Raw genomic sequence first — 27,052 nt, 5'->3', positions numbered from 1 at the left:
CCACGGCCCCGCGCCGGCCCCGCCCCCTCGCCCGCCCGGCCCCGCACCCGCGCCCGCCCGGCCCCGCCCCCGCGCCCGCCCGGCCCCGCCCCCGCGCCGCGCCGCCGTTCCGGGCACGGCTCTCGCCCCGCGCCGGACTACGGCTCCCGGCGCGCCCCGGGAGTGCGGCTGCCGGCACGGCGTCTCCGCCTCCTCGTCCTTCTAGGGCTGCCGGCGCGGCCGGGGAGCGCAGCTTCCCTGCCGGACCAGCGCTGCCGCTTCCCGGCTGCCGCTTCCCTCCCTCCTTTCCTCCCTCCCGCCGCCGCACCCCCGGGCCTGCAGCCCCCAGCATGCACCGCTGCGGAGGTCGCGAGTTCGAGCCCTGGGAGCGGCAGAGCTCTGGGAGCGAGGCAGCGCCGGGGCCGCCGCTGCAGGGCCTCGGGAGCAGTTTGCTGTGTTCACACAAAAAAGCCAACCGAGGCCAGTGCGCACCGGGACGTGCAAAGCCCCTGAGATCCTTCTGTGGCTCCCGCAGCTCCGCGCTGCCCAGCGAGGCGATGCCCGGGGTGCGGAGTGCCCCCCACGGGAGCCGCACACGCGTGTGCCAGGCACCGGCACCTGCCAAGGGCGGGGCGGGAGCCTCGGTCTGTGCCTAAAGCAGGTTCAGGGCCGAGCTGCTCTTTTGGAGGACAAACGAGCAATGGACAAAGGACCTCGAGTGTGAAACGCAGCAAACAGCACACTCGGCTTTGGCTCCAAAATAGTGCCCTGGGCTAATCCATTGCCTCATTGCCACGGCGCAAAGCAGGTCCTAGCTGGGAGACCCCTGCCCAAAGTAAACCCTGCCGCCCCCGAGCCTGTGCAGGGCAGCGCCGAGCCGCGGGAGCTACACTGGGAAGGCACCGAGAGCCTGAGCGCTGGCTCCTTGCATCAGTGGGGGCAGAGCTGCTACAGGGCAGAGCTGCTGCAGTCCATAAACGTCCACCACAAGCCCCAGGTGGTGCAGTGGAGTTGTGGGGACACATCCCAGCCCCCAGACTTGCACAGCTTTGTGATGAATGCTGCTGTTGAAGCTGAACCATGTCCCATGTCCATGGCCCAGGGGAGGCCAGGGACAAGCAGAGTCCCTCAGGGGTCAGTCCTGGGCCCAGGCTTGCTCAACATCTCTGTGGGTGCCAGGGACAGTGGCACTGAGTGCAGCCTCAGCAGGTTTGCTGCTGGCACCAAGCTGTGTGGTGCAGCAGACAGCTGGAGGGAAGGGAGGCCATCCAGAGGGAGCTGGGCAGGCTGGAGGGAAGGGATCCATCCAGAGGGACCTGGGCAGGCTGGAGGGAAGGGATCCATCCAGAGGGAGCTGGACAGGCTGGAGGGAAGGGATCCATCCAGAGGGACCTGGGCAGGCTGGAGGGAAGGGATCCATCCAGAGGGAGCTGGACAGGCTGCAGAGCTGGGCACAAGCCAACCTCAGGAGGTTCAACAAGACCAAGGGCAGGGTCCTGCAGCTGGGGGGAGGCAATCCCAGGCACAAATCCAGGCTGGGCAGGGACTGGCTGGAAAGCAGCCCTGAGGAGAGAGCCTTGGGGGTGCTGGGGCAGGAGAAGCTCACCAGGAGCTCTCAGTGTGCACTTGCAGCCCAGAAAGCCAAGCAGAGCCTGGGCTGCAGCAGGAGAAGTGTGGCCAGCAGGGCAAGGGAGGTGATTCTCCCCCTCTGCTCAGCTCTGGGGAGACCCCACCTGGAGTCCTGCCTCCAGTTCTGGAGCCCCTATGGCAAGAGGGATGTGGAGGTGCTGGAAGGTGTCCAGAGCAGGGCCAGGAGGATGAGCAGAGGGCTGGAGCTGCTCTGCTGTGAGGACAGACTGAAGGAGTTGGGGCTGTTCAGGCTGGAGAAGAGAAGGCTCTGAGGTGACCTCATTGTGGCCTTCCAGGATCTGCAGGGGGCTGCAGGAAGGCTGGGGAGGGACTGCTCAGGATCTGAGGCAGTGCTAGGACTAGGGGGAATGGAATGGAGCTGGAGGTGGGGAGATTGAGGCTGGAGGGGAGGAGGAAGTTCTTCCCCATGAGAGTGGTGAAGGCCTGGGATGGGTTGTGCAGGGAGGTGGTTGGGGCCCTGTCCCTGGAGGTGTTTAAGGCCAGGCTGGGTGAGGCTGTGGCCAGGCTGATCTAGTGTGGGGTGTCCCTGCCCATGGCAGGGGGGTTGGGGCTGGCTGATCCTTGTGGTCCCTTCCAACCCTGACTGATTCTATGAATGATACTATGAAAACCCAGCGGTGCTGATCCCCAAGTTTGGTGACAGATCTACCCCTGGGGTTTAATTTAACAGGGACCTTGCATTTCTAGCACAGCCTCAGCAACCTCCACCACTGTTGGTTTAGTTTCTCCTCAGGAGAAGCGAGCAGAGGGGTGCTCTGCACCTCCAACCCAGAGAGCTCAGACATAGAGCCCAGCACCTCCCACCCAGGCAGATTGTTCCAGCAAAGCTGACAGCCCCCAGCAGAGTTGTTTTGGTCCAGCATGGGGCATGAGGAGTTTTGTTAGGACAGCCAGGAGGAAAGCAGAAGGGTAGAGGGGTTAGAACTGGGTGAGCAATGGGGCCACACAGAGGTCACTCAAACCATCTCCCTTGGCACATGGCTGTTCTCACATCCTCCTTGGCCCTTGAGGCTCAGCATTTGTTGTCCTGCACAGCAGGAGCTTGGTGACCACAGTGTGCTGTGCAATGAGGCTGCTCCTGCGTGGGGACAGGGACAGGCCCAGCCCCAGGGGTGGTCCCAGACTGCAGCTCTTGGGCAGCTGCACTGTGCCCAGCCAGTGTGGGCTGCGTGTGAGCTGCTGCTGCAGGGCAGAGCGGAGAGCACAAGGCCCTGAGCCCAGCTCAGCTCCCAGGCTCAGCTACACCCTGAGCAAAATCCCTGCAAGTTGAAACCCTTCCTAACCAACACCCTGAGGAGCTCCAGCAAGACCTCTCCACGACGCTGCCCCACCTGCCTGCTGGACCTTGGGATTGCAAAGGACTCCTTGGGTTTCTCATTCAGGGTGAGGAACAGTGAGAAAGAGGAGCAGCAGGTCAGGCTTGTTTAAACCTTCCATCTGACTTAAGCAAAGCACCAGCAAGCACACAGCAGGCACCTCCCCCCAGCAAGCACACAACCCCCAGCAGCACCCCTCAACAAACAGCCCTGAGCAGGCTCCATTGCTCTCTGCCACCCCAGGACAGGCCTAGAGGCTTCCAGATGTTTGGTGTTCAGTTAGCTCCAAGGAAGGGTGATTGGGTTTGAGCCTTGCTGCCAAAGCATGGGGCAAAGAAAATCATGGACCCACCTCTTCCCAGGGCTGGGACCAGTCCCTCTGAGGACTCACTTGAACCTTCCTGCACAGGGATCAGGACACACAGCTGCAGCCACCTGCTTCCAGCTGGCTTTCCTCTAGAGCCTGCCCTGCGTAGCTTGACTTGAGTTGAAAAGACCAAGGGGGAGTGAGAGCCCAGACAAACATCCCAGCATTCCCAACAGGCTTTAAAACACAACCAGCAGTGGCATCTAGGTCAGAGGGAAGCAGCATTCCCACTGATGGGAATGACATGGCCCCAGGTTTAAAGCAGAGAATCCCCAGGGGATGAGGCACTGGGACAGAGCCGCAGGGGAGCCTGGGCAGAGCGACCTCTTTGCAAGCACACACAATTCAGGCCTCAAACTCTGCTTCCCATGGGGTTATAGCCAAACAAAACCACTGGGAACTCGAGGGCAGCTCAGGTGTCCAGGGGTGGGGACTGTCCCCTAGCACTGCCCATTGCTGGGCACCACCTGGGGGGCAGGGCAGGGAGGGCTGCTCTGCAATCCGGGGTTGGTTTACTGCTTTCCCCCCTGTGACCGCTGCAGGCTGTGCCTTCCAGAAAGGGACAGCTGCTGGAACACTCTGGCTGAGTGTTTGATGGACACAAGATAGCCTGAACGAATTTCATTGGTAGCTTGGTAGAATGCAACTTTGAGTTCAGTCTGAGTCTCAGTTCAGTCTGTCTGTCTGTCGTTTTCAGCCTGTTTCAGTCTCTCTCTGAGCAACAGCTGCAGGACGGAGTTGACCTTGAACCAACAGATAACAAACTGATTCTTGCCTGTGCTTTGAGCTAACAGAATCTCCTCCCCAATAATGACCTCTTCTCTCTCTCTTTGCAGAGAGACCTGGACAGGCTGGACAGATGGGCAGAATCCAACGGCATGAGATTTAACACATCCAAATGCCGGGTTCTGCACATTGGCCACAACAACCCCATGCAGTGCTACAGGCTGGGGTCAGAGTGGCTAGAGAGCAGCCAGGCAGAGAGGGATCTGGGGGTGCTGGTTGATGGTAGGCTTAACATGAGCCTGCAGTGTGCCCAGGCAGCCAAGAGGGCCAATGGCATCCTGGCCTGCATCAAGAACAGTGTGGCCAGCAGGAGCAGGGAGGTCATTCTGCCCCTGTACACTGCACTGGTTAGGCCACACCTCGAGTACTGTGTCCAGTTCTGGGCCCCTCAGTTTAGGAAGGATGTTGACTTGCTGGAACGAGTCCAGAGAAGAGCAACAAAGTTGGTGAGGGGTTTGGAACACAAGCCCTATGAGGAGAGGCTGAGGGAGCTGGGGTTGCTTAGCCTGGAGAAGAGGAGACTTAGGGGTGACCTTATCACTCTCTACAACTACCTGAAGGGAGGTTGTAGACAGGCTGATGATGGTCTCTTTTCCCAGGCACCCAGTACCAGAACAAGAGGACACAGTCTCAAGCTGCGCCAGGGGAGGTTCAGGTTGGATGTTAGGAAGAAGTTCTATACAGAAAGAGTGATTGCGCTATGGAATGGGTTGCCCGGGGAGGTGGTGGAGTCGCCGTCATTGAAGGTGTTCAGAAGGAGACTTGACGGGGTGCTTGGTGCCATGGGTTAGCTGTTTGGGTGGGTTGGATTGGTTGATGGGTTGGACACGATGATCTTGAAGGTCTCTTCCAACCTGGTTTGGTTTATTCTAATAAAGGTTTATTCTAATCCTTTTTGGGAAAACAGGGAGGTAGGGAGAGAGAGGGGGGACGGGGGGGGGGGAACCCTCCTGGCTGGAGGAGGGAATTGAATGTGGGTGGTTTTGGTTTTGTTCTTAAACAGATGTTATTAAATGATCAGAATCACACTGCTGTAATATGGTAAGTGGGGTACTGCATACTGACCACAAGAGCTGGTGTGGTATATAGACTGAGAGGCTGGGTAAGGATTTGAGGTGATGTTGAGGCTTTGAGCAATGCAGATGGTCAGTGATGCAAATCAGTCTGTGATGCAGGAGAGCCTGGAAAATGGATAGAATTGCATAATCACACGAGGTGAAGATGGGTAGACTCTTACTGCTCCTTTCCGATAGGATGAATGATTCAGAGTGGGAAATTAGATCCTTTTGTCAACATATTGAACTCATTGCTCAACATGAGAGCTCAACAGGAGCTCTCAGTGTGCACTTGCAGCCCACAAAGCCAACCAGAGCCTGGGCTGCATCAGGAGAAGTGTGGCCAGCAGGTCGAGGGAGGTGATCCTCCCCCTCTACTCAGCCCTGGTGAGACCCCACCTGGAGTACTGTGTCCAGTTCTGCAGCCCCTATTACAAGAGGGATGTGGAGGTGCTGGAAGGTGTCCAGAGAAGGGCCACAAGAATGATCAGAGGGCTGGAGCACCTCTCCTATGAGGACAGACTGAAGGAGTTGGGGCTGTTCAGTCTGCAGAAGAGAAGGCTCCGAGGTGACCTCATTGTGGCCTTCCAGGATCTGCAGGGGGCTCCAGGAAGGCTGGGGAGGGACTGCTCAGGATCTGAGGCAGTGCTAGGACTAGGGGGAATGGAATGAAGCTGGAGGTGGGGAGATTGAGGCTGGAGGGGAGGAGGAAGTTCTTCCCCATGAGAGTGGTGAAGCCCTGGACTGGGTTGTGCAGGGAGGTGGTTGGGGCCCTGTCCCTGGAGGTGTTTAAGGCCAGGCTGGCTGAGGCTGTGGCCAGGCTGATCTAGTGTGGGGTGTCCCTGCCCATGGCAGGGGGGTTGGGGCTGGCTGATCCTTGTGGTCCCTTCCAACCCTGAATGAAACTATGAAACTATGAAACTCTTGTTGGGCAGTATGTGCATTTGTGCACCAAGATGCACCAGGGAAGGTTTAGGCTGAATGTGAGGACAAAGTTCTTCATAGAAAGAGTGATTGGCCATTGAAATGTGCTGCCCAGGGAGGTGGTGGAATCACCATCACTGGAGGTGTTTAGGAAGAGACTGGATGGGGTGCTTGGTGCCATGGTTTAGTTGATTAGATAGTACTGGATGATAGGTTGGACTCGATGATCTCAAAGATCTCTTCCAGCCTGGTTAATTCTATTCTATTCTAATTCTATTCTTTGTTCTGTGTTTAGACTGGAGGTGAGGAGAAAGTTCTTCACCGAGCGAGTCGTTCGCCATTGGGATGTGCTGCCCAGGGAGGTGGTGGAGTCCCCATCCCTGGAGGTGTTCAAGAGGGGACTGGATGTGGCACTTGGTGCCATGGTCTGGTCATGAGGTCTGTGGGGACAGCTTGGACTCGATGATCCTCGAGGTCTCTTCCAACCTTAGTTACACTGTGAGACTGTGAGCTGGGGTTGCTTAGCCTGCAGAAGAGGAGGCTCAGGGGAGACCTTCTTGCTCTCTACAACTACCTGAAGGGAGGTTGCAGACAGGCAGAGGTTGGTCTCTTCTCCCAGGCAGCCAGCACCAGAACAAGAGGACACAGTCTCAGGCTGTGCCAGGGGAGGTTCAGGCTGGAGGTGAGGAGGAAGTTCTCCACAGAGAGAGTGATTGCCCATTGGGATGTGCTGCCTGGGGAGGTGGTGGAGTCCCCATCCCTGGAGGTGTTCAGGAGGAGACTTGATAGGGTGCTTGGTGCCATGGGTTAGTTGATTAGGTGGTGTTGGATGATAGGTTGGACACCATGATCTTGAAGGTCTCTTCCAACCTGGTCTATCCTACCCTATCCTATCCTATCCTATCCTATCCTACCCTACCCTACCCTATCAACCCTGTATATTGTGTATACATCCATCTGCATTTCATCCTGCTGGTGAATGCAGCTCTTGTCCATCTCTGCTCCTCTGACTGAGCTAGCTGTGGTTTCTGTGTGTGTGTGTGGGAGAACTGACCTTTCTCTCACCACCACACACACCCCAGCCCTGCAGCCTCGGCTCTTCCAGTCAGCTACCCCCTGCTGAAAAGCTCAGCTCTGCAGACCTGCAGGACAGGACTCCAGCTCTTTGGAGGCTCTAGATACGATTTCAAAGCACATTGTTCCACAAGGGAGCAGCAGGTAACATTCCTTAGGACTCACAAAGTGACAGGGCTTGGAAGGGACCTCGAGAGGATCCTCCTGCCAGGGCAGGAGCACCCAGGGCAGGGCACCCAGGGATACATCCAGGGGGGTTGGAAAGGCTCCAGAGAAGGAGACTCCACAACCTCTCTGGGCAGCCTGCTCCAGGGCTGCAGCAGCCTCACACCAAAGAAGTTTCTCCCTGAGGTGGAACCTCCTGGGTTGCAGTCTGTACCCTTGGTTCCTTGTCCTACCACTGGGCACCACCCCAAGGAGCCTGGCACCTCCATCCTGACCCCACCCCACAGATATTTAGACATCACTAAGCCTCCTCTTCTCCAGACTAAACAGCCCCAGGGCTCTGTTCTCCTTCACAGGAGATGTTCAGTCCCCCAATCATCCTCATGGCCTCTTGGGCTCTCTCCAGCAGGTCTCTGTCCCTCTTCAACTGGGGAGCCCAGAACTGGACACAGCATTCCAGATGTGGTCTCACCAGGGCAGAGCAGAGGGGGAGCAGAACCTCCCTTGCCTGCTGGCCACACTCTTCTTCATGAACCCCAGGGGCTGTTGGCTCTCTTGGCCACCAGGGCACATTGCTGCCCCATGCAGCACTTGCTGTGCACCAGAGCTCCAAGGTCTTTCTCCTTGGAGCTGCTCTCCAGTACTGAGGCCTGGTTCTGTTCCTCCCCAGAGGAAATGCTGTGCTGGCTCAGCCTTTCCTCTCAAGCAGCTGTACCCACTCCAGGCCCCTTTCTGAGCAGGTGGCTGCTGTGGGGCAGCCCAACAGCCCCCAGGCAGCACCCACAGGAAGTTTCTTCAGGGGAATCAGATCTGACAATAAAGTGACTGCAGGGAACAAGCTCCTTGGAAATCTGTTTTATAGGAAGGCTACCAATGTACACTTGGAGAGTTTGATTTCCACTTTCCCCAAGGGGGAACCAAAGGCAGAGAGGTGGTGTGAGATACATCACACTGCTCTCAGGGGGAGATCCACTTCCAGAGGCTGTTTCAGCGCTCTGGAAAGACACAGGGGGGAGTGTGAAGGAAGCAGAGCAGTTCAGAGTGGCTGTCATGGAGCAAAGAGGTTAAATACAGTCAGGACTTCCACCCACACCCCACCCCCCTAAAAACTGTGGCTCCTGGTGATCCATAACCCCAAAGTCTTTAGTTGCCACATGCCACAGGAGCAGAGGTTTCAGTGGTAACTTCCTTTGAGCATGAGCACACAGAAGCATCAGTGAGGAACTGCTCCCCTGGGGCTGGGCAGCTGTGAGCCACAGAGCCCCTTCCACACAGGGGAGGAGATCTGCATCCAGCTTTGTTGTCTCAGCTTCCCCTCCAAACTGCTGTAAACAGGCTCCACACCATCCAGGCATCTCTGGGAAGAGTCAATGCTTCTGCAGAAAGGCCAAGAGATTTACCCTGTGTGAGGTGAGCAGGAAGAGGAAGGCCCTGCCCCTGGCTCAGGAGGCAGCCGAGCAGCCTGGGAGTGACCCAGTCCCTGTCCCTGTCCAGCTGTGGGAGCTCAGCTGTGCCTCTCCAGCAGGCAGAGACAGTCAGCTGTCAGAGACAGCAAGGACATATTATTGTTATCTGTAAGAACTTCCTGGAAAGTTAACTGTGGAAAAGGAAAGTGCTGCCAGGGTGAGACCGAGGTGCAAAGCTCTGCAGCCTCCTGGCCCTGCTGCTTGCTCAGTGTTCCTTCCCTTAGCAGACTCGTGGTAAGATGAATTGCTGCTGCATCATCATCATCATCATCATCATCCACCTGGGAGGAGCAGGCAGACACTGGAAAATGTTTTATGTTTAGTCCTAAAACGTGGAATAAACCAAAAAGGAAAAGAAAGGCAACCCCAAAAGGCCAACCCCAGATCCTCCTGGGGGCTGTGCCGGGGCTGCTGGGGGCCCCGGGGGCTGCTGGGGGCCGGGGGGCGCTGGGGCCCCGGGGCTAGATGCCGATGGCCTGCAGCACTCTCTTCTCATTCTCGTTGAGGTGGTCAGAGAACATTGCATAGCAGGGCTGCTGTGCAAACTGGCAGAGGAAGTCAGTCAGGTAGGCCTGGAAGGAAGACAAGAGGCTCAGTTAGCATCACAACAGCTTTTGTGTTTAAGTCTGCAGAAGGCTGAGAGGGGATTGAATCAATGCTTGTAAATAGCTGGGGGCTGGGGGTCAGGGAGGAAGGGACAGGGCCAGGCTCTGCTCACTGTGCCCTGGGATAGGACAAGAGGCAAGGGATGGAAACTGCAGCACAGGAGGTTCCAGCTCAGCAGGAGGAGGAACTTCTGCACTGTGAGGCTCCCAGAGCCCTGGAGCAGGCTGCCCAGAGAGGTTGTGGAGTCTCCTGCTCTGGAGCCTTTCCAGCCCTGTCTGGATGTGTTCTGTGTGCCCTGTGCTGGATGCTGTGCTCCTGCTCTGACAGGGGGTTAGTCTGGGTGATCTCTGGAGGTCCCTTCCACCCTCTGACATCCTGTGAGCCTGTGTGCCAAAAGAGAAAGCTCAGCAGGCACCAGGGAAGACCAAGGGAAGAGCCCAGCTGAGGAGGGGGGGGCAGCAGAGCAGCACTAAGCAGCAGCTGCCAGGTGGTGGCACAAAGCAGGTGCAAACTGTCACAGAGGCCTGGGAGGATGGCAGCGTGCCCAGGAGAGCAGGAAACTCTGCCAGGTTCAGTCTCACACAGCTGTGAAGTGCCTCATCTGCCCTTGCTCCTCCAACCTACAAACACTGATCCAATGAGGGATTCCCCAGGCATTCCTGGGATACTCTGCACTTCCCTAAGCAAGTCCAGGGACCTGAGCCCCTTTGGGACAACCAATAGCTGAGGCTTCCAGGGTTACAGTCCTGTTAGGGTGCAACACACCACCAAACCCATAATGACAGGCTGAGAGGGCTGGGGGTGTGCAGGCTGGAGAGGAGAAGGCTCCCAGGAGACCTTCTTGTGGCCTTCCAGGATCTGCAGGGGGCTGCAGGAAAGCTGGGGAGGGACTTTGGAGGGTGTCAGTGCATTGGGTTTGGCTGAGCTGGAGTTAATTCTCCTCAAAGAATCCTTCTAGTGCCAGAGCCAAACCACCACAGTCAGGGAGGGATAGGACTGGGGGGGAGGGATCCAAACTAGAAGTGGGGAGATGGAGATTGGCTGTCAGGAAGTTCTTCCCCAGGAGGGTGGTGAGAGCCTGGCCCAGGCTGCCCAGGCAGGTGGTGGAAGCCTCCTGCCTGGAGGTGTTTGCAGCCAGGCTGGAGGTGGCTGTGAGCAAGCTGCTGTGGTGTGAGGTGTCCCTGCCCATGGCAGGGGCTTGGAGCTGGCTGAGCCTTGAGCTCCCTTCCAGCCCTGATACTCTATGAACTGGTTTAAACCCCAGCACTCTGGAGCATCACCTGGAGATCTATTTGGTACAGAGGGTCCTTTAATGCATCTGGGTCATCCTCTTCATCATCTTCATAGTAATCATCATCTGTTAGAGGCAAACCAGCAGGTTTTAACATCAAAGAGGGCAGCACCTCTCAGGAATCATTCCAGCAGCCTGTTGTTGAGCTCCCAGGATCCAAGAACAAACACCTGCAGCACTGCTGGGTTTGAAACTCCACTGCATGCAGAATATTCACTCCTGAAGTTCCCATGATCAGGAAACTCTAAAGCCCAGAACAGGCCAGGCCACAGTGGGAGCCTGGAGGAGCACAGAGGTGAGCAGACAGGGGGGACCAGACAAGCAGGTCTGTCAGTGACACATTCCCAGCTCCCTGCTGATGTCTGCTGCCTCCCTCACTCTATTTGCCTGAAGGTTTCCCCCTCCAAGACTATGCAAAGCAGAGGGAGGCAGAGGAGGAACCTGCTCCATCCTCTTTATGCACCAATTATCCCTCAGGGTCACCCCACAAACAAGCTCAGCCACTCCTGTGTCATTCCAAGGTCACACCTACAGCTCTGAGCAGCAACTGTCTCTTGAGATGAGAGATCTGCACCAACCTCCCAGCACTGTGGGGCAGCATCTGAACTCAGGTGAGAAATGCAGCTCTGCCAGGCCTGTGCTAGTCACAGACTCATCCCTCTTGCAGGTAAGGTTGCCCAGGGAGGGGGTTGAGGCCCCATCCCTGGAGCTATTCAAGGGTGAGGCTCAACCTGATGGAGCTGAGGCTGCTCCTGCTGACTGCAGAGGGGGTTGGACTGGGTGAGCCTTGGAGGTCCCTTCCAGCCCAGCCCATCCTGGGGTTCCATGACAAAGGTTCTTGTTCCACATCCCAGTGAGGTTATCTCCTTGCCCTGCCTCCTGAGCTGCTGCCAGGGGCAGACAGCTTTGACCAGGAAGGCATCTCCCCCCTTTTGGCCTTGAGGAAGCCCTTTAAAGCTGTTACTTACCATACTTGTTTGTGGAAAGAATGTCTGATAAGAACTGCCCTGCTAAGCCTTCATCTTCCTCCTCATCCTCTTCCTGATCCTCCCACATATCATTTGAGTCATCTGTTTAGGGGAACAGAAGTGAATCTAGAAATCATCCAAAGCCCAGAGGTCTGCTGGCCACGCTAGGGGGGACTGCAAACACTCCTGCAGGGGAAGGGAAGCAGCTGCAGCCTTTGGCCTCCTTGGGGGATGAGGAGCTGGAGCTAAGCAAAAAGCTTAGAACAGATGCTTGAAGTAGGGGAGAAGAGAGGGCAGCCAGATCCAGCAGGATTTTATTGGCATGTGGTCAGGTCCCACCTCCCAGAGTGGCCCAAAATCCTCTTCAGGTGGAAGGGTAAGGAGCACTGCCTGAGCTCAGCCCCTGGGCACTGCCTGAGCCCTGGCAGCCCCAGGCATGCTCTCTGTTCTTGTAAGATCCTCACTGCCATGAGCACTGCTGCAGAGAGGGCAGGGGAGGTCTCAGCCATGCAAAGGCAGCAGCAAGGGCAGCAGTTTACCTTGGCTCCAGTCTGCAGCTGTCTGTCTGGATGCATTTGCCTCCATGGCATTGGAGAGCTCATTGATGATCAGCTTCAAGATCTTGACCAGCAGAGGAATGTTTGTCCAGCGCTCAGGGTCTGCAGGGGGCAACAGCTGACTCAGAGAGTGGCTTGGAAGGGAGCTCAAAGCTCAGCCAGCTCCAGCCCCCTGCCATGCCCAGGGACACCTCCCACCAGCTCAGGGCCTCATCCAGCCTGGCCCTGAGCACCTCCAGGCAGGGCACAGCCACAGCCTCCCTGGGCAGCCTGTGCCAGGCTCTCCCCAGCCTCACTCTCAGCAATCTCTTCCTCCTCTCCACCCTCAGCCTCCCCTCTCCCAGCTCCAAGCCATTGTCCTCCCTCACTGCTGTGGATAAAGAATGGTTGGAAACAGAGCTGGGCTGGGCTGGGTGTTTGGTTGCCCTGTGCTGGGTTTCTCCCTGCTCTGTTGTTTGGGGTTTGGTGGTGGTTTTATGGGGGGGTTGGTTTGGTTCTGTTTGGGTTTTGGTGTTTCCCTCCCACTCCCAAGGCTCAGATCCCCTGAGCTGCACAGGCAGGGCAGCAAAACCTCCAGGCTGGGAGGAGGAAGGAACTGACACAAACCCTTCCACTGTCCTCTCTGTCAGGCTGCACAGCTGGACTTCCAGAGACCCTCACTCCAGCCCCCAGGCCTGCACTGCCTGGCCTTGAGACTCTGCCCCAGGACAGCAGAGCTGCAGCTGGCCTCAGGAAGCTTTCTTCCCTGGAGGGCAGGCACACACAGGGCAGTGCAGCCCCCACCAGTGGCTCTGCCCTGAGGGACACTGTGAGCTTCAGCTTGGCCTCCCCAGGGTGCTGCAGGGCTGAGTTATCCACAGGGCCAGGCAGAGAGGGGAGGGCCCAGAGGGACAGGCAGAGAGGGGCAGTGCCCAGAGGGACAGGCAGAGGGGGGCAGGGCCCAGAGGGACAGGCAGAGGGGCAGTGCCCAGGGGGACAGGCAGAGGAGCAGTGCCCAGGGGGACAGGCAGAGAGGTAGTGCCCAGGGGGACAGGCAGAGGGGCAGGGCCCAGGGGGACAGGCAGAGGGGGGCAGGGCCCAGAGGGACAGGCAGAGGGGGGCAGTGCCCAGGGGGACAGGCAGAGGGGCAGTGCCCAGGGGGACAGGCAGAGGAGCAGTGCCCAGGGGGACAGGCAGAGAGGTAGTGCCCAGGGGGACAGGCAGAGGGGCAGGGCCCAGGGGGACAGGCAGGGGGGCAGTGCCCAGGGGGACAGGCAGAGGGGGGCAGGGCCCAGGGGGACAGGCAGAGAGGGGCAGGGCCCAGGAGGACAGGCAGAGGGGCAGGACCCAGAGGGACAGGCAGAGAGGGGCAGGGCCCAGGGGGACAGGCAGAGAGGGGCAGTACCCAGGGGGATAAGCAGAGGGGCAGTGCCCAGAGGGACAGGCAGAGGGGCAGTGCCCAGAGGGACAGGCAGAGGGGCAGTGCCCAGAGGGACAGGCAGAGGGGCAGGGCCCAGAGGGACAGGCAGAGAGGGGCAGTGCCCAGGGGGACAGGCAGAGGAGCAGTGCCCAGGGGGACAGGCAGAGGAGCAGTGCCCAGGGGGACAGGCAGAGGGGGGCAGGGCCCAGGGGGACAGGCAGAGAGGGGCAGTGCCCAGGAGGACAGGCAGAGGGGCAGGACCCAGAGGGACAGGCAGAGAGGGGCAGGGCCCAGGGGGACAGGCAGAGAGGGGCAGTGCCCAGGGGGATAAGCAGAGGGGCAGTGCCCAGAGGGACAGGCAGAGGGGCAGTGCCCAGAGGGACAGGCAGAGGGGCAGGGCCCAGAGGGACAGGCAGAGAGGGGCAGTGCCCAGGGGGACAGGCAGAGGGGCAGGGCCCAGGGGGCCAGGCAGAGGGGGGCAGGGCCCAGAGGGACAGGCAGAGGGGGGCAGTGCCCAGGGGGACAGGCAGAGAGGGGCACTGCCCAGAGGGACAGGCAGAGGGGCAGTGCCCAGGGGGACAGGCAGAGGGGGGCAGTGCCCAGGGGGACAGGCAGATGGGCAGTGCCCAGGGGGACAGGCAGAGAGGGGCAGGGCTCAGAGGGACAGGCAGAGGGGCAGTGCCCAGGGGGACAGGCAGAGGGGGGCAGTGCCCAGGGGGACAGGCAGAGGGGCAGTGCCCAGGGGGACAGGCAGAGAGGGGCAGGGCCCAGAGGGACAGGCAGGGGGGGGCAGTGCCCAGGGGGGCAGTGCCCAGGGGGACAGGCAGAGGGGGGCAGGGCCCAGGGGGACAGGCAGAGGGGCAGTGCCCAGAGGGACAGGCAGAGGGGCAGTGCCCAGGGGGACAGGCAGAGGGGGGGCAGGGCCCAGGGGGACAGGCAGAGGGGCAGTGCCCAGGGGGACAGGCAGAGGGGGGCAGGGCCCAGGGGGACAGGCAGAGGGGCAGTGCCCAGAGGGACAGGCAGAGGGGCAGTGCCCAGGGGGGACAGGCAGAGGGGCAGTGCCCAGGGGGACAGGCAGAGAGGGGCAGTGCCCAGAGGGACAGGCAGAGGGGGGCAGTGCCCAGAGGGACAGGCAGAGGGGCAGTGCCCAGGGGGACAGGCAGAGGGGCAGTGCCCAGGGGGACAGGCAGAGGGGCAGGGCCCAGGGGGACAGGCAGGGTATTATTGTCCTTGCCTACAGAAGTGAGGAGGCAAACACAGGGGCTGGGAGCTGAGGTTTTCACTCTGTTTCATTACAGCCTTGGTTTAACTCAGATGCTGGCAGCTCCCTTCCCCTGGCTGAGCAGAAACACCTCCTGTGCTGCTCTGGGGGCTCAAAGCAAGTGATGAGAAGGCAGCAAGTGTCCTGTGACCACTGCTCACCCCTCACACTCCTGGGGCTCTCTCCTAGAGCTCTCCACCCCACACCCCAAATCCCCTGAGCCTGCAAGAGCTGGAGGCTTGAGGAGCAGCTGGCTGGGCCTGCAGGCTGGCTGCATCCAGCTGCCATGTCCCATCCCACATCTGGTCACACAAGCTGCAGCAGTGAGGTTCTGAGTGCCCACTCAGGGTCTGAGTGCTCCCCAGGGTCTTCCTCTGGGGCTCAGTCCTCACTGAGCCCTGCCCAGGGCTCACCCCAGCTGAATCTGGGAATCCCCACAGCACCCTCGAGGCACAGCCTTTGGCTTCAGGCACTTCATCACCCAAGTCCTCTGCAGCAGGTTGGTCAAGCTTCCCCTCCAAGTGATCTCTGATTTGCTGAAGTCCCTGCTGGGACTTGTGCAGTGCTGCCTCAGGCAGTCAGGGACCCAAGGACCACTTCTGGCTTTCAATCTCTGCCCTCTCTACACAAACCTTCCTCCCAGAGCAGCCACTGGGCAGCAGGGAATGGCCAGCTCTGCCTCACCAGCTGGACCAGGCTGATGCAAAGCAGCAGCAAATAACAACCCATCCCATCATCACCTCATTGAGATTAAACCAGAGCCACCAGGAGCCTTCCAGAGCGGCCCTGGTGGAAGGCAGGCAGACAATGGAGGTGTTAAGCACCTGCAGCAATCGGCTCTGAAGTGCCTGCTGCTTGGATCAGCGCTGAAGGACAATGCAGGACAGGGCTCCCACAGCTCTGTGTGAGCTGCAAGAGCTGTGTCAAGGCCTCTCACAGCCCCTGCAGAGGGGCAGGAGCAGCCCTGCAGCAGCCACTCACTCTTGGCCGACTTGGAGCGGGTCCGGATCCCCTCCTCCATGTTGAAGATCTCCTCCCCCTTCACCCGGATGTCCTGCAGCCTCTTGTCCTCTGTGTTGATGCCATACTGCAGGAGTTTGCACAGTGCCACAGAGCTGGCAGCAGGGAACAGGAAAGTGAGAGATCAGAGGTGCCCTGAGTGCCTGCCTGGCTTCCAGCTGTGGCAGCAGCAGCACATCTGCAGCTGGGGGGCCTCAGCCCCTTCCCACTGCCCTGCTTCACGGCAGCCACCACCACTGGGCTGATCTGCAGAGGGCCTCAGCCCCTGGCCTGCAGAGCGAGCTGGGAACAAAGCTTTGGAGTGAACACCTGCAAGCAGTGCAGGCAGGCACTGAAGCTTTCCCAGCCCAGAAGGGCCAGGAGGGGAAGGCACTGCTGAGGTATCAGCTGCAGCTGGAGGAGGAGCCAAGAGGACAGCAGGGGCAGCAACCTGCCTGGCCTGCAGCCAGGAACAGCTCTTCTGCTCTGTTCCACCCTGGTCCTTCACAGCCCTGCTACACTCTGACCTTCCTGGTTTGCTCCTTCAGTATCACAGCATCAGTCAGGGTTGGAAGGGACCACAAGGATCAGCCAGCCCCAACCCCCTGCCATGGGCAGGGACACCCCACACTAGATCAGCCTGGCCACAGCCTCAGCCAGCCTGGCCTTAAACACCTCCAGGGACAGGGCCCCAACCACCTCCCTGCACAACCCATTCCAGGCCTTCACCACTCTCATGGGGAAGAACTTCCTCCTCCCCTCCAGCCTCAATCTCCCCACCTCCAGCTCCATTCCATTCCCCCTAGTCCTAGCACTGCCTGAGATCCTGAGCAGTCCCTCCCCAGCCTTCCTGCAGCCCCCTGCAGATCCTGGAAGGCCACAATGAGGTCACCTGGGAGCCTTCTCTTCTGCAGACTGAACAGCCCCAACTCCTTCAGTCTGTCCTCACAGCAGAGCAGCTCCAGCCCTCTGCTCACCCTCCTGGCCCTGCTCTGGACACCTCTCTCTATGTTCTCTCCATCTCTGCACCTTAGCTTTCTGCTCCACACTTCCAAACCTCCTCCTCCAGCTGCAGGCTGCTTTCAAGCCATCCTGAGGATGACAGACTGCAGAGGGAGGTCACCAGTTTGGGCTCAGCACTGTTCAACTCTCTCCTGGCTCAAGTCTCAGACTGCAGTTTCAGAGCCCCAGGGCATGTGACCATTGTGCACTTTCCCTTCACACCTCCTTCCTCCCCAACCCTGCTGCTCTGGGCCCAGACCTCACCTGCCAGCCCTGAGCCCTCCACCATGCAAGTCAAGAGCAAACTGCCCCTCAGAGGGGTGGGGACAGCTACCCTGAGCACCACTGGGAGCAAGCCAGCAGGGGAGCCCTGCCAAGCCACCTGCTCACAACCTGCTCTCCTCTTGGACCTGCTCTGCTCTTGGACTGAGCAGCAGCACTGCACCTTGCCCTCCCTGCCAGCACCAGCCTTGGCTTCTCCCTCTGGCCATCAGCAGTCTCTGGGCATGCCAGACACAGCCCTGCTCTGTCCAACAGGGCATAAACCACTGCTGCTGGGATGAAACAGGCCAAGCATAGGATGGCTTGGGGTGGAAGGGATCATCCACTCCAACCTCTCTGCCACAGGCAGGGACACCTCTCAGCTGGGTTTGGTTGCTCAAGGCCTCATCCAACCTGGCCCTGAACACCTCCCTGGGCAGCCTGTGCCTCACCACCCTCATACTGGAGAACTTCAACCTCAGCTCCAGTCTAACCCTGCTCTCCCCTCAGCTTCCAACCATTCCCCCTTGTCCTGTCTCCAGACACCCTCAGGAAAAGTCTCTCTGGAGCCTTCCTGGAAGATCCCTTCAGGAACTGGAAAGAAAGTCTCAGGCCTCCCCAGCCCTCTCTTCTCCAGGCTGAACACCCCCAGCCCCCTCAGCCTGGCCTCACAGCAGAGGAGCTCCAGCCCCTGGATGATCTTCATGCTCTTCCTTCTTGGTCTCTTTTCACACCCAACAAGTAACAGGACAAGAGGAAATCACAGAGTTGGTTGGGCTGGCAAAGGCCTCTGAGCTGCCCCAGGCCAACCCCAACCCAACCCCCCCATGGCCACCAAACCCTGGCCCCAGCTGCCATGGCCACAGCTTGCTGCAACCCCTCCAGCCATGGGGACTCCACCACCTCCCTGGGCAGCCTCTGCCAGGCCCTGAGCACTCCTCCAGCAAAGACATTTGGCCTCCTCTCCAACCTCAGCCTCCCCTGGCACAATTTCAGGCCACTTCCTCTCCTTCTGTCCCCTGAGATTAGGGAGAAGAGACCAACACCCCCCTGGCTCCCTCAGCAGCTCTGTTCCCCAGACCCTTCCCCAGCTCTGTTCCCTTCCCTGGCCCTGCTCCAGCCCTCAGTGTCCTTCCTGCACTGAGGGGCCTAGAACTGCACCCAGGACTCAAGGTGCAGGCTCAGCAGTGCCCAGCACAGAGGCACAATCCCTGCCCTGCTCCTGCTGCCCCACACCACTGCTGCTCCAGGCCAGGCTGCTGGTGGCCTTCCTGCCCCCCTGGGCACCCCCTGGCTCATCTTCAGCTGCTGGCACCCAGCACCCCCAGGGCCTTTTCCACTGGGCAGCCACTGTGCCCCAAGCCTGGAGCCTTCATGGGGTTGTTGTGACCCAGCCCTTGGCTTTGTTAGCCCTCAGGCACAGGGATCCAGCCTGGCCAGAAACCTTTGCAGAGCCTTCCTGACCTCCAGCAGATCACCACTGACAGCCAGCTCCCCCATCCAGATCATTAATAGAGATGAAATGGCCTCAGGTTGCAGCAGGGGAGGTTCAGGTTGGACATCAGGAAACATTTCTCCCCAGCAAAGGTTCTCAGGGATTGCAACAGGCTGCCCGGGGGGGGGGGAGAGGAAGGGGGGAGAGGAAGGGGGAGAGGAAGGGGGAGAGGAAGGGGGAGAGGGAGGGGGAGAGGGAGGGGGAGAGGGAGGGGGAGAGGGAGGGGGAGAGGGAGGGGGAGAGGGAGGGGGGAGAGGGAGGGGGAGAGGGAGGGGGAGAGGGAGGGGGAGAGGGAGGGGGAGAGGGAGGGGGAGAGGGAGGGGGAGAGGGAGGGGGAGAGGGAGGGGGAGAGGGAGGGGGAAAGGGAGAGGGAGAGGGAGAGGGAGGGGGGAGAGGGAGGGGGAGAGGGAGGGGGAGAGGGAGGGGGAGAGGGAGGGGGAGAGGAAGGGGAAGGGAACACCACCTAATCAACTCACCCATGGCACCAAGCACCCTATCAAGTCTCCTCCTGAACACCTCCAGGGATGGGGACTCCACCACCTCCCCAGGCAGCACATCCCAATGGGCAATCACTCTCTCTGTGGAGAACTTCCTCCTAACCTCCAGCCTGAGCCTCCCCTGGCGCAGCCTGAGACTGTGTCCTCTTGTTCTGCCATCCTCAGCCCCTTCACAGAAGTTCCATCTGACAAGCACTACTGTGCTTGCAAGAGACACCCCCTGCCCTGGCTGCCCTGGCTGCCCTGGCTGCCCCTGGCTGCCCCTGGCTGCCCCTGGCTGCCCTGGCTGCCCCTGGCTGCCCTGGCTGCCCCTGGCTGCCCCTGGCTGCCCTGGCTGCCCCTGTGCTGGCACAGCCACAGCCAGCAGCGAGGAGCGCTGCGGGGACCCAGAGCAGTGCAGCTCCCTGAGGCAGGCTGAGAGAGCAGGGGAAGTGCACTCCTGCTGCCCAAGGCTGGCACACACCAAGGCAGGCCTGAGCCAGCTGCCCCCCAGCCTGCAGCCAGCTCCTCACCTGACCTTGCCTTCGTACTGCCCATAGAAGAGGTGCTGCCTGCTCATCCACTCGGCCATCACGAACTCCAGCGCCGGCTTGCCCGTGGGACCGGGGAGGCTGCACAGGAACTCCAGCAGTGGCTCCAGTTGGGAGTGAACCAAGTGAGCAAACACCATGATCAAGGACTGCAGGAGGAGAGAGGAGATGCTGGCTGTGCAGAATGGAAGGGCTGCAAACGTTGTATCAAACACTGGAGAGCTCCCTGCGGGGGCAGAGCCTGTGCCTGACAGCCCCAGGGGGAGAGGGGAAGCCAGCTGCAAGATCCTGTGTGCTGCAGAGCAGGCAATGAGCCACCCCCAAACCACAGCAGGAACAAATGCACCCCAAACTATGCCCCAAACCAACAGCCCTTCCTAAAGCAAAGCTTAGGCAAATGGCAGTGTGCAGGGGTTTGACTGGCAGCAACCTCCCACAGCAACCCCCAGACACTGCTGGAGCCCCACGGGGCTCTGGGGGGCAGGAGCTGGGCATGGAGCTCTCTCCACAGAGCTCTAAACCCACACTGCACAAAGCAGGAGAGTGTCTCACCACCAAGGAACACAAGTGCTTGGTCCAGAGCCAGAAGCCAAGCTCTCTTTCCCCTTTCCCAGGAGCAGCCTCATGCCCCAGCACATCACAGCACAGCAGCACTCTGAGTGCCCTCTGCACACGAGGGGCAGGGAAACAACTCCCAGCTTCACAAGGCTGTTACACAGGATGCAGCTTACAGCCTGACTCCTGCAGACCAGGGGCAGAGCTCATACCCTGTGCATCTCAAAATGTCAGTCTCCAAGTCTGAGGCCACCTGGGAGCTTCCTCAGGGAAAAGCTGCCCAGCTCCAGGGGCTCACAGAATGGTCCAGGCCAGAAGGGAGCTCCAAAGCTCCTCCAGTCCAACCTCCCTGCACTCAGCAGGGACCCCCCCAACCTGATCAGGTTACCCAGAGCCCTGTCCAACCTCACCTTGAATATCTCCAGGGATGGGGCTTCAGCCACCTCCCTGGGCAACCTGCTGCAGAGTTCCAGCACTCTCAAAGTGAAGAGCTTCTTCCTGATATCCAATCTCAATCTGCTCTGCTCTGCTTTGAAGCCACTGCCCCTGGGCCTGGCCCTGCAGGCCTTTGCAAAGTCTCTCTCCATCCTTCCTGCAGCCCCTTCAGGTACTGGCAGGCTGCTCTAAGGTCTCCCTGCAGCCTTCTCTTCTCCAGGCTCCCTCAGCCTGGCCTCACAGCAGAGCTGCTCCAAGCCCCTGAGCATTCTCATGGCCTCCTCTGGAGCCTCTCCATCAGCTCCAGGTCCTTCCTATCGTGAGGGCTCCAGCCCTGCACCCAGCCCTGCAGGTGAGGTCTCACCACAGCAGAGCAGAGCAGGTGGCAGAACCTGCTCTCTGGAGACTCTGGCAACACATCTGATGCAGCCCAGGCTGTGATTTGCCTTCTGGGCTGCAAGCTCACATTGCCTGCCCATGTGCAGCTTCCCATCCATCAGCACCTTGCAGGCTAGCACAGGGAAGAGACTCAGCACTGGCTACAGGGCCCTCAGGTGACTGCTTCAGATCTAAGCTTCAGGACTTTGAAGACCCCAAAATAGGCAGCAAGAGCTCCTCTGAGCAGCTGAGAACCAACACTGCATCCAAGGGGACAGTCAAGGCTTCAAGATGAAATCTGTGCTGGCATCTGAATGGCCTTTTAGATTCACCATGTCCTGGCTTGAAAGATGCACCAAGACCAGAGAATTACACAGGAGAAAGGAGTCAGAGCAGAGGCAACCTCTGAGGGCCCTGAGGACAAAGGTAGGATCTTGCTCAATGGTGCCAGCAAAGCCTCTTCCCCCAGCTGCTGCAGGGGCACTGGGGCAGCTCTCCCTGGCTGCTCTACATGAAGGGCACAGACAAGGCAGGAGAGAGAATGAAGACCACTGGGATAAAATTGTTGCATGGAACTGTGCCTCTAGAGGTAGGTCAAGGCTGGGAGAGATCAGGATGCTCCTGAGCCTCCCACCTGCTGCAGGCCACCTACACTGCCCAGCCACCAACCTCCACCTTGGCTCAAGCCCATACAAAACCAGGTGCTGCCTTTGCCACAGCCTCTCTGCTTGGCCAGCCCCTGTCCCCTCTGAAGGCTCTCTGCTTGGCCATCCCCTGTCCCCTCTGAAGCCTCTCTGCTTGGCCATCCCCTGTCCCCTCTGAAGGCTCTCTGCTTGCAAGCACAAGGTCAGGAGGGGCTATTTAAGGTGCATTAAAGCTTACCCACAAGGGCCTGGCTGACCCTGAGATCCAGGCAACTCTCTCTAAGCAGCAGGCATCTTCCTGACTACTTCAAGAAGCTACAGAGACCCTCCAGCTGCAGTGGCCATAAATAACAGGCAGACCATTGTAAAAGGTGAGAACTCCTGTTCCTGCCCCTCCTGCACCCCCTGGGTGCCCAAGCTGCTCACCTGCATCACGCTGAGCGTCTCCGCTTGCTGCATCTTGCTCAGGATGGCTCTCAGGATCTGGTCCAGATTCTCCCCCAGTTCACTTCCTGCTTTTGCAATTAAAGTGGAGACCAGCCTGCCCACAAAGGCAGCAGTGAACTCTGAGGTCCTGGGGTCCAGCAGCTGGCTCACCACCTGCATCACATACCAGAGGCCGTTGTGGCCCTGCTCGTCGTGCCACTGCGCGATCTGCTCCAGCGCCACCGACACGTAGGCACGCAGGCACTCGCCGCCGTTCTGCGGAGAGACAACCCCTTGAGACCCTCCCCTGGGGCAAGGCAGTGGGCAGGCATGGCAGGCATCTCCCTTCACCACCCCACAAAGACCCTCCACCAAGAGGAAAACGGTGGGCAGAGCGGTGGCAGCTGTGGAGGATTGGAGCTCTCTGCCGTGCAGCACAACTGAGTGAGGCAGATGTTGGTCAGTTAGAGGGTAGGAAGGCTCTGCAGAGGGACCTCGACCGACTGGGCAGATGGGCAGAGGCCAAAGGGATGGCATTCAACAAGTCCAAGTGCCAGGGGCTGCACTTTGGCTACGGCAATCCCATGCAGAGCTACAGGCTGGGGTCGGAGTGGCTGAAGAGGGAGCTGGGGGTGCTGATCGACAGCCACCTGAATATGAGCCAGCAGTGTGCCCAGGTGGCCAGGAGGGCCAATAGCATCCTGGCCTGCATTAGGAATAGTGTGGCCAGCAGGAGCAGGGAGGTCATTGTGCCCCTGGACTCTGCTTTGGTTAGGCTGCACCTTGAGTCCTGTGTCCAGTTCTGGGCCCCTCAGTTTAAGAAGGACATCGAAACACTTGAAGGTGTCCAGAGAAGGGCAACAAGGCTGGGGAGAGGCCTTGAACACAGCCCTGTGAGGAGAGGCTGAGGGAGCTGGGGTTGTTTAGCCTGGAGAAGAGGAGGCTCAGGGGTGACCTCATTGCCCTCTCCAACTATCTGAAGGGTGATTGTAGCCAGGAAGGGGGTTGGCCTCTTCTCCCAGGCAACCAGCACCAGAACAAGAGGACACAGTCTCAAGCTGCGCCAGGGGAGGTTTAGACTGGAGGTGAGGAGGAAGTTCTTCACCGAGCGAGTCGTTCGGCATTGGAATGGGTTGCCCAGGGAGGTGGTTGAGTCATCGACCCTGGAGGTGTTCCAGAGGGGATTGGATGTGGCACTTGGTGCCATGGTCTGGTCATGGGGGCTGTGTTGATAGGTTGGACTCGATGATCCTCGAGGTCCTTTCCAACCTAAGTGATACTGTGTGATACTGTGATACTGTGATACTGTGAGACTGTGAGGCTCAGAGGCACTCCTGCAGCCCCCAGGTCGGTCCCAAGCACAGAGCTCTGCCCTGCCCAGGCAGCTCCCAGGAAGACCATTTGTAAATGCAGAGACAACCTGAAGGAGCTGCAGCTTTGTGCCAGTCTTGTCACCCAGAGAAACTCCAACAGATTCTACCAAGTGAGAGACAAAGAGGGCAAAGTGTGGAATGGACAAACCACAGCCAGCAGCTGAGCTGCAATCTTTGTGTCCTCCTCCAAACAAGGCTCCAGCAGAGCACACAGCTGCTGGCTCTCTCCAGCCTCTTACTCCTGCTATGCTGTTTAGGGAAAGCCACTGCTATGGTCTGGACTGACATGGCACAGGGTGGCTGGCACAAGGGCCTCACATAAGTGTGGCCAGCAGGGCCCAGGAGGGGATTCTGCCCCTCTGCTCCACTCTGCTGAGTCCACAGCTGCAGCTCTGGGGCCAGCTCTGGAGCCTCTGTGCCAGGAAGGCTCTGGAGGGGCTGGAAGGTGTCCAGAGAAGGGCCAGGAGGAGGAGCAGAGGGCTGGAGCTGCTCTGCTCTGCAGACAGCCTGAGAGAGTTGGGGTTGTGCAGGCTGGAGAGGAGAAGGCTCCCAGGAGACCTCCTTGTGGCCTGCCAGGATCTGCAGGGGGCTGCAGGAAAGCTGGGGAGGGACTTTGGAGGGTGTCAGGGAGGGATAGGACTGGGGGGGATGGAGCAGAACTAGAAGTGGGGAGATGGAGATTGGCTGTGAGGAAGAAGTTGTTGGCCAGGAGGGTGGTGAGAGCCTGGCCCAGGCTGCCCAGGGAGGTGGTGGAAGCCTCCTGCCTGGAGGTGTTTGCAGCCAGGCTGGAGGTGGCTGTGAGCAACCTGCTGTGGTGTGAGGTGTCCCTGCCCAAGGCAGGGGCTTGGAACTGGCTGAGCCTTGAGCTCCCTTCCAGCCCTGACAGCTCTGTGATTCACCTCCCTTGCCCTGCTGGCCACACTTCTCTTGATGCAGCCCAGGATATTAGTAAAAGCCACTCAGGCCCCTGAAGTGCTTCCATGACAAACTGGATGGCAGACTCCTGAGGAGGTGCCAATACAGCCACCAGCAAGCAAAGCCTTGGCTCCCTTGAAGGCTGGCACCTCTCTTGGACTGGCACAGCCCTGCAGCCCTTCCCACTCCCCACACTGTTACCTGCATGGTTGCATTGTCATCTGTGTTCAGGCTGCACTGAGCCACTGCAGGGAAGGCTTGGCAGATGAGCAGCTGGGACAGAGGAGGTTTTGTGTTCCTCACAACTGTGGTCAATATATCAATAGAGGTCTGAAAGGAGAACACCAACACAACACAGCTCAGCAGCAGCCACAGTGCCCTAGGGCAGCACCACCCACCCCTGGCACAGGCATCAGGCATCAACTGGAGGGCTGTGAGCCAGCACTGCAGACTCAGCCAGCCTGGCTGGACAGGCCAGGACACTTCCTAAATGAGAGGAACTCAGAGTCCCAGCCCCAGGCAGCACTGCCTCTGGCATGAACACATGGTGTGTGCTGGCCAAGTGCCCACAGCACTGCAAACATCCAAAGCAGGGCAGCCACCTACGTGGGGCAGCTCCACAGCACCCTGATGCCTGCTGTCAGCACAGCCAGAGAGCTGCTCCAGCTGACTCACTCCACTGTGCTGGGATTGATCTCAATGTGTGTTAATTACCCAGAAGCAAGTGTTAGCCATGCCAATCAGAGCACAGCATTAGCAGCTCATGAGGTTAGTTCCACACAATCACTCTCCACAGCCAGTGCTCAGTCTTTGGTGAGGAGCCCTTGCACAGAAAGGACAAACCTGTGTCACTCATCTCCAGCAGCTCACACACAGGTGACAGAAACCAGAACAAGCCTTACACAAAAGGGCAAGGAAGAGCTGTGCAGCCTGCTGGAGAACATTGCAGCAGAAAGAGGAGGCTGTGACTGGAGAAGGGTGGCAAAACAAACAGTAGAAGTGACCAGGGGAAGGCTGCAGAGGCTGAGAGGAGGCCAGAGGGGCAGTTTATGGTTAACTTTCACAAGCATCTCCCCCCCCCTGCAGTTTGCCATCTCTCCACAAAGAAACCTCCACCAGTGACCACAGTCACTGCTGCAAAGCAGTTTAGAAGCACCCTCCCTACTCTCTGCAGATGTTAAAGAGGGAACCCCCTCCAGCTAAGCCCCCGTCCCACTGTAGCACTTACTGCACAAAGCCCTGCTGGGATCTTGTCAGCAGGGGCCTGCATGATGCTGACAAGGGTTGGGATTAGCCTCATCTGCATTGGACCCTGGCAGGCTTCTATCTGAGCTAGCTCCTTAAAGATATCTTGGGCAAGAGAAGCAACAACTGGATCTGGAGAGAGAAAGCAGCATTTACTGAGACACACTGACAAACACCCCCAGGACTGCCAGCCCTGCTCTGAACAGGCCAAGCAGCTCCCTTCCAGCGCCCCCAGCCCCAGTCACGGGCAGCCAGCTGTCACTTGTCAAGGGCTCAGCACCAGGGCTCAGGAGCAAGCCCAGCAGCAGGCTGAGGGTGCAGGCTGAGGGTGCAGGCTGCAGGCCTACCGTTGCTGTACTTGACAAAGATGGCAATGGTGAAGGGGCAGATCTTGCTCTCCACGCTGGCGGTGAAGGCTGCGTCCACCGTGCAGACGATGCAGAGCGTCTCCATCACCAGGTTGAGCACCTCGGAGCTGAACTGAGCTGCCAGGTGGATGAGGCCGTCCAGGATGCTGGGAAGGAAAGGCTGCAGCACGTGGGTGCTCTCTGAGATCTTCAGCTGGTCACAGTAGCTAGAGAGGAAACAAGGGATAGAGGAATAACCCCAAGAGACCAAGGGGAGCGCTGCGTGTCTGGAGGGGAGCGCCGGGGGCTCTCCCACCCCTCCCCTTCTGCTGCCTCAGGTTCACTCCTAGAGGACTTTTCCCTTCACTCCAGCAGAATCAGAGTGGTTTGAAGGGACCTCCAGAAATCATCCAGTACAACCCCTTTGCAGCCAGCAGGGACAGAGTCCTGTCCAGCCTCACCTTGAGTATCTCCAGGGCTGGGGCCTCAGCCGCCTCCCTGGGCAACCTGCTGCAGCGCTCCAGCAGCCTCCTGGGGCAGAACCTGACACAGTGTCCCTTGATCTCAACAGCTCAGCTAACTCTTCTCATTCCACCCCTGGGTGTTCCCAGCAGCAGAGTTGAGCCAAGTGATGTTAAAAGCTTCTGCCCTCCCTCAGGAACAGCTCTCTCAAGACCTGTCCATGGATGGAGAATGTGAATGGGAAGCAGCAGCCTGAGCCAGGCTCTCCCTGCTTACAGAGCTTCACTCCCCTGTTCTAGAGGCGAGCTAGGGAGCCACAACAGCTCAGGAATAACTAAGCTATGGCTCTGCCTTCATTGCCTCCTTAACATTTCAGCACAAATAGACAATCAGAGCATCACAGAATGCAGCAGGCTGGAAGGGACCCTCAGAGGTCACCTTGCCCAAAGTCCCTGCAGGCAGCAGGGACATCTCCAACTAGATCAGGCTCAGGGCCACACCAAGTTTGACCTTGAATGCCTCCAGGGATGGGGACAACCTGTACCAGTGTCTCAACACTCCTTGTGCAGAACTTCCTCCTGATGTCCAACCTGTACCTCCCCTGCTCCAGTTTCAAACCATTGC

General features: G+C 59.1%; 1 protein-coding gene across 2 annotated transcripts in view; it reads right to left on the bottom strand.

Moving 5' to 3' along the window:
- Positions 1-8,156: 8,156 nt before the first annotated feature.
- The window catches only part of IPO9 (importin 9), a 68,155-nt gene continuing 49,259 nt past the window's right edge, over positions 8,157-27,052 (bottom strand). For both annotated transcript variants that reach the window (XM_068164741.1, XM_068164742.1), the window contains exons 15-24: positions 25,967-26,193; positions 25,603-25,751; positions 24,576-24,704; positions 22,087-22,362; positions 19,631-19,797; positions 15,846-15,979; positions 12,187-12,306; positions 11,648-11,749; positions 10,669-10,745; positions 8,157-9,354 (exon numbers count right to left, since the gene is read on the bottom strand). In XM_068164741.1, coding sequence (XP_068020842.1) covers positions 9,244-9,354; positions 10,669-10,745; positions 11,648-11,749; positions 12,187-12,306; positions 15,846-15,979; positions 19,631-19,797; positions 22,087-22,362; positions 24,576-24,704; positions 25,603-25,751; positions 25,967-26,193 — 1,492 coding nt within the window. In that variant the 3' untranslated portion in view covers positions 8,157-9,243. The remainder of the gene's footprint in view (positions 9,355-10,668; positions 10,746-11,647; positions 11,750-12,186; positions 12,307-15,845; positions 15,980-19,630; positions 19,798-22,086; positions 22,363-24,575; positions 24,705-25,602; positions 25,752-25,966; positions 26,194-27,052) is intronic.

The sequence above is a fragment of the Melanerpes formicivorus genome, unplaced genomic scaffold (genome assembly GCF_026170545.1).
Source record: "Melanerpes formicivorus ecotype bairdi unplaced genomic scaffold, bMelFor1.0.p_v2 SCAF_82, whole genome shotgun sequence".
In the NCBI taxonomy this organism is placed as follows: Eukaryota; Metazoa; Chordata; class Aves; order Piciformes; family Picidae; genus Melanerpes; species Melanerpes formicivorus.
Note: the sequence above shows the minus strand (reverse complement) of the source record. Positions and strands in the feature narration are given on the sequence as shown.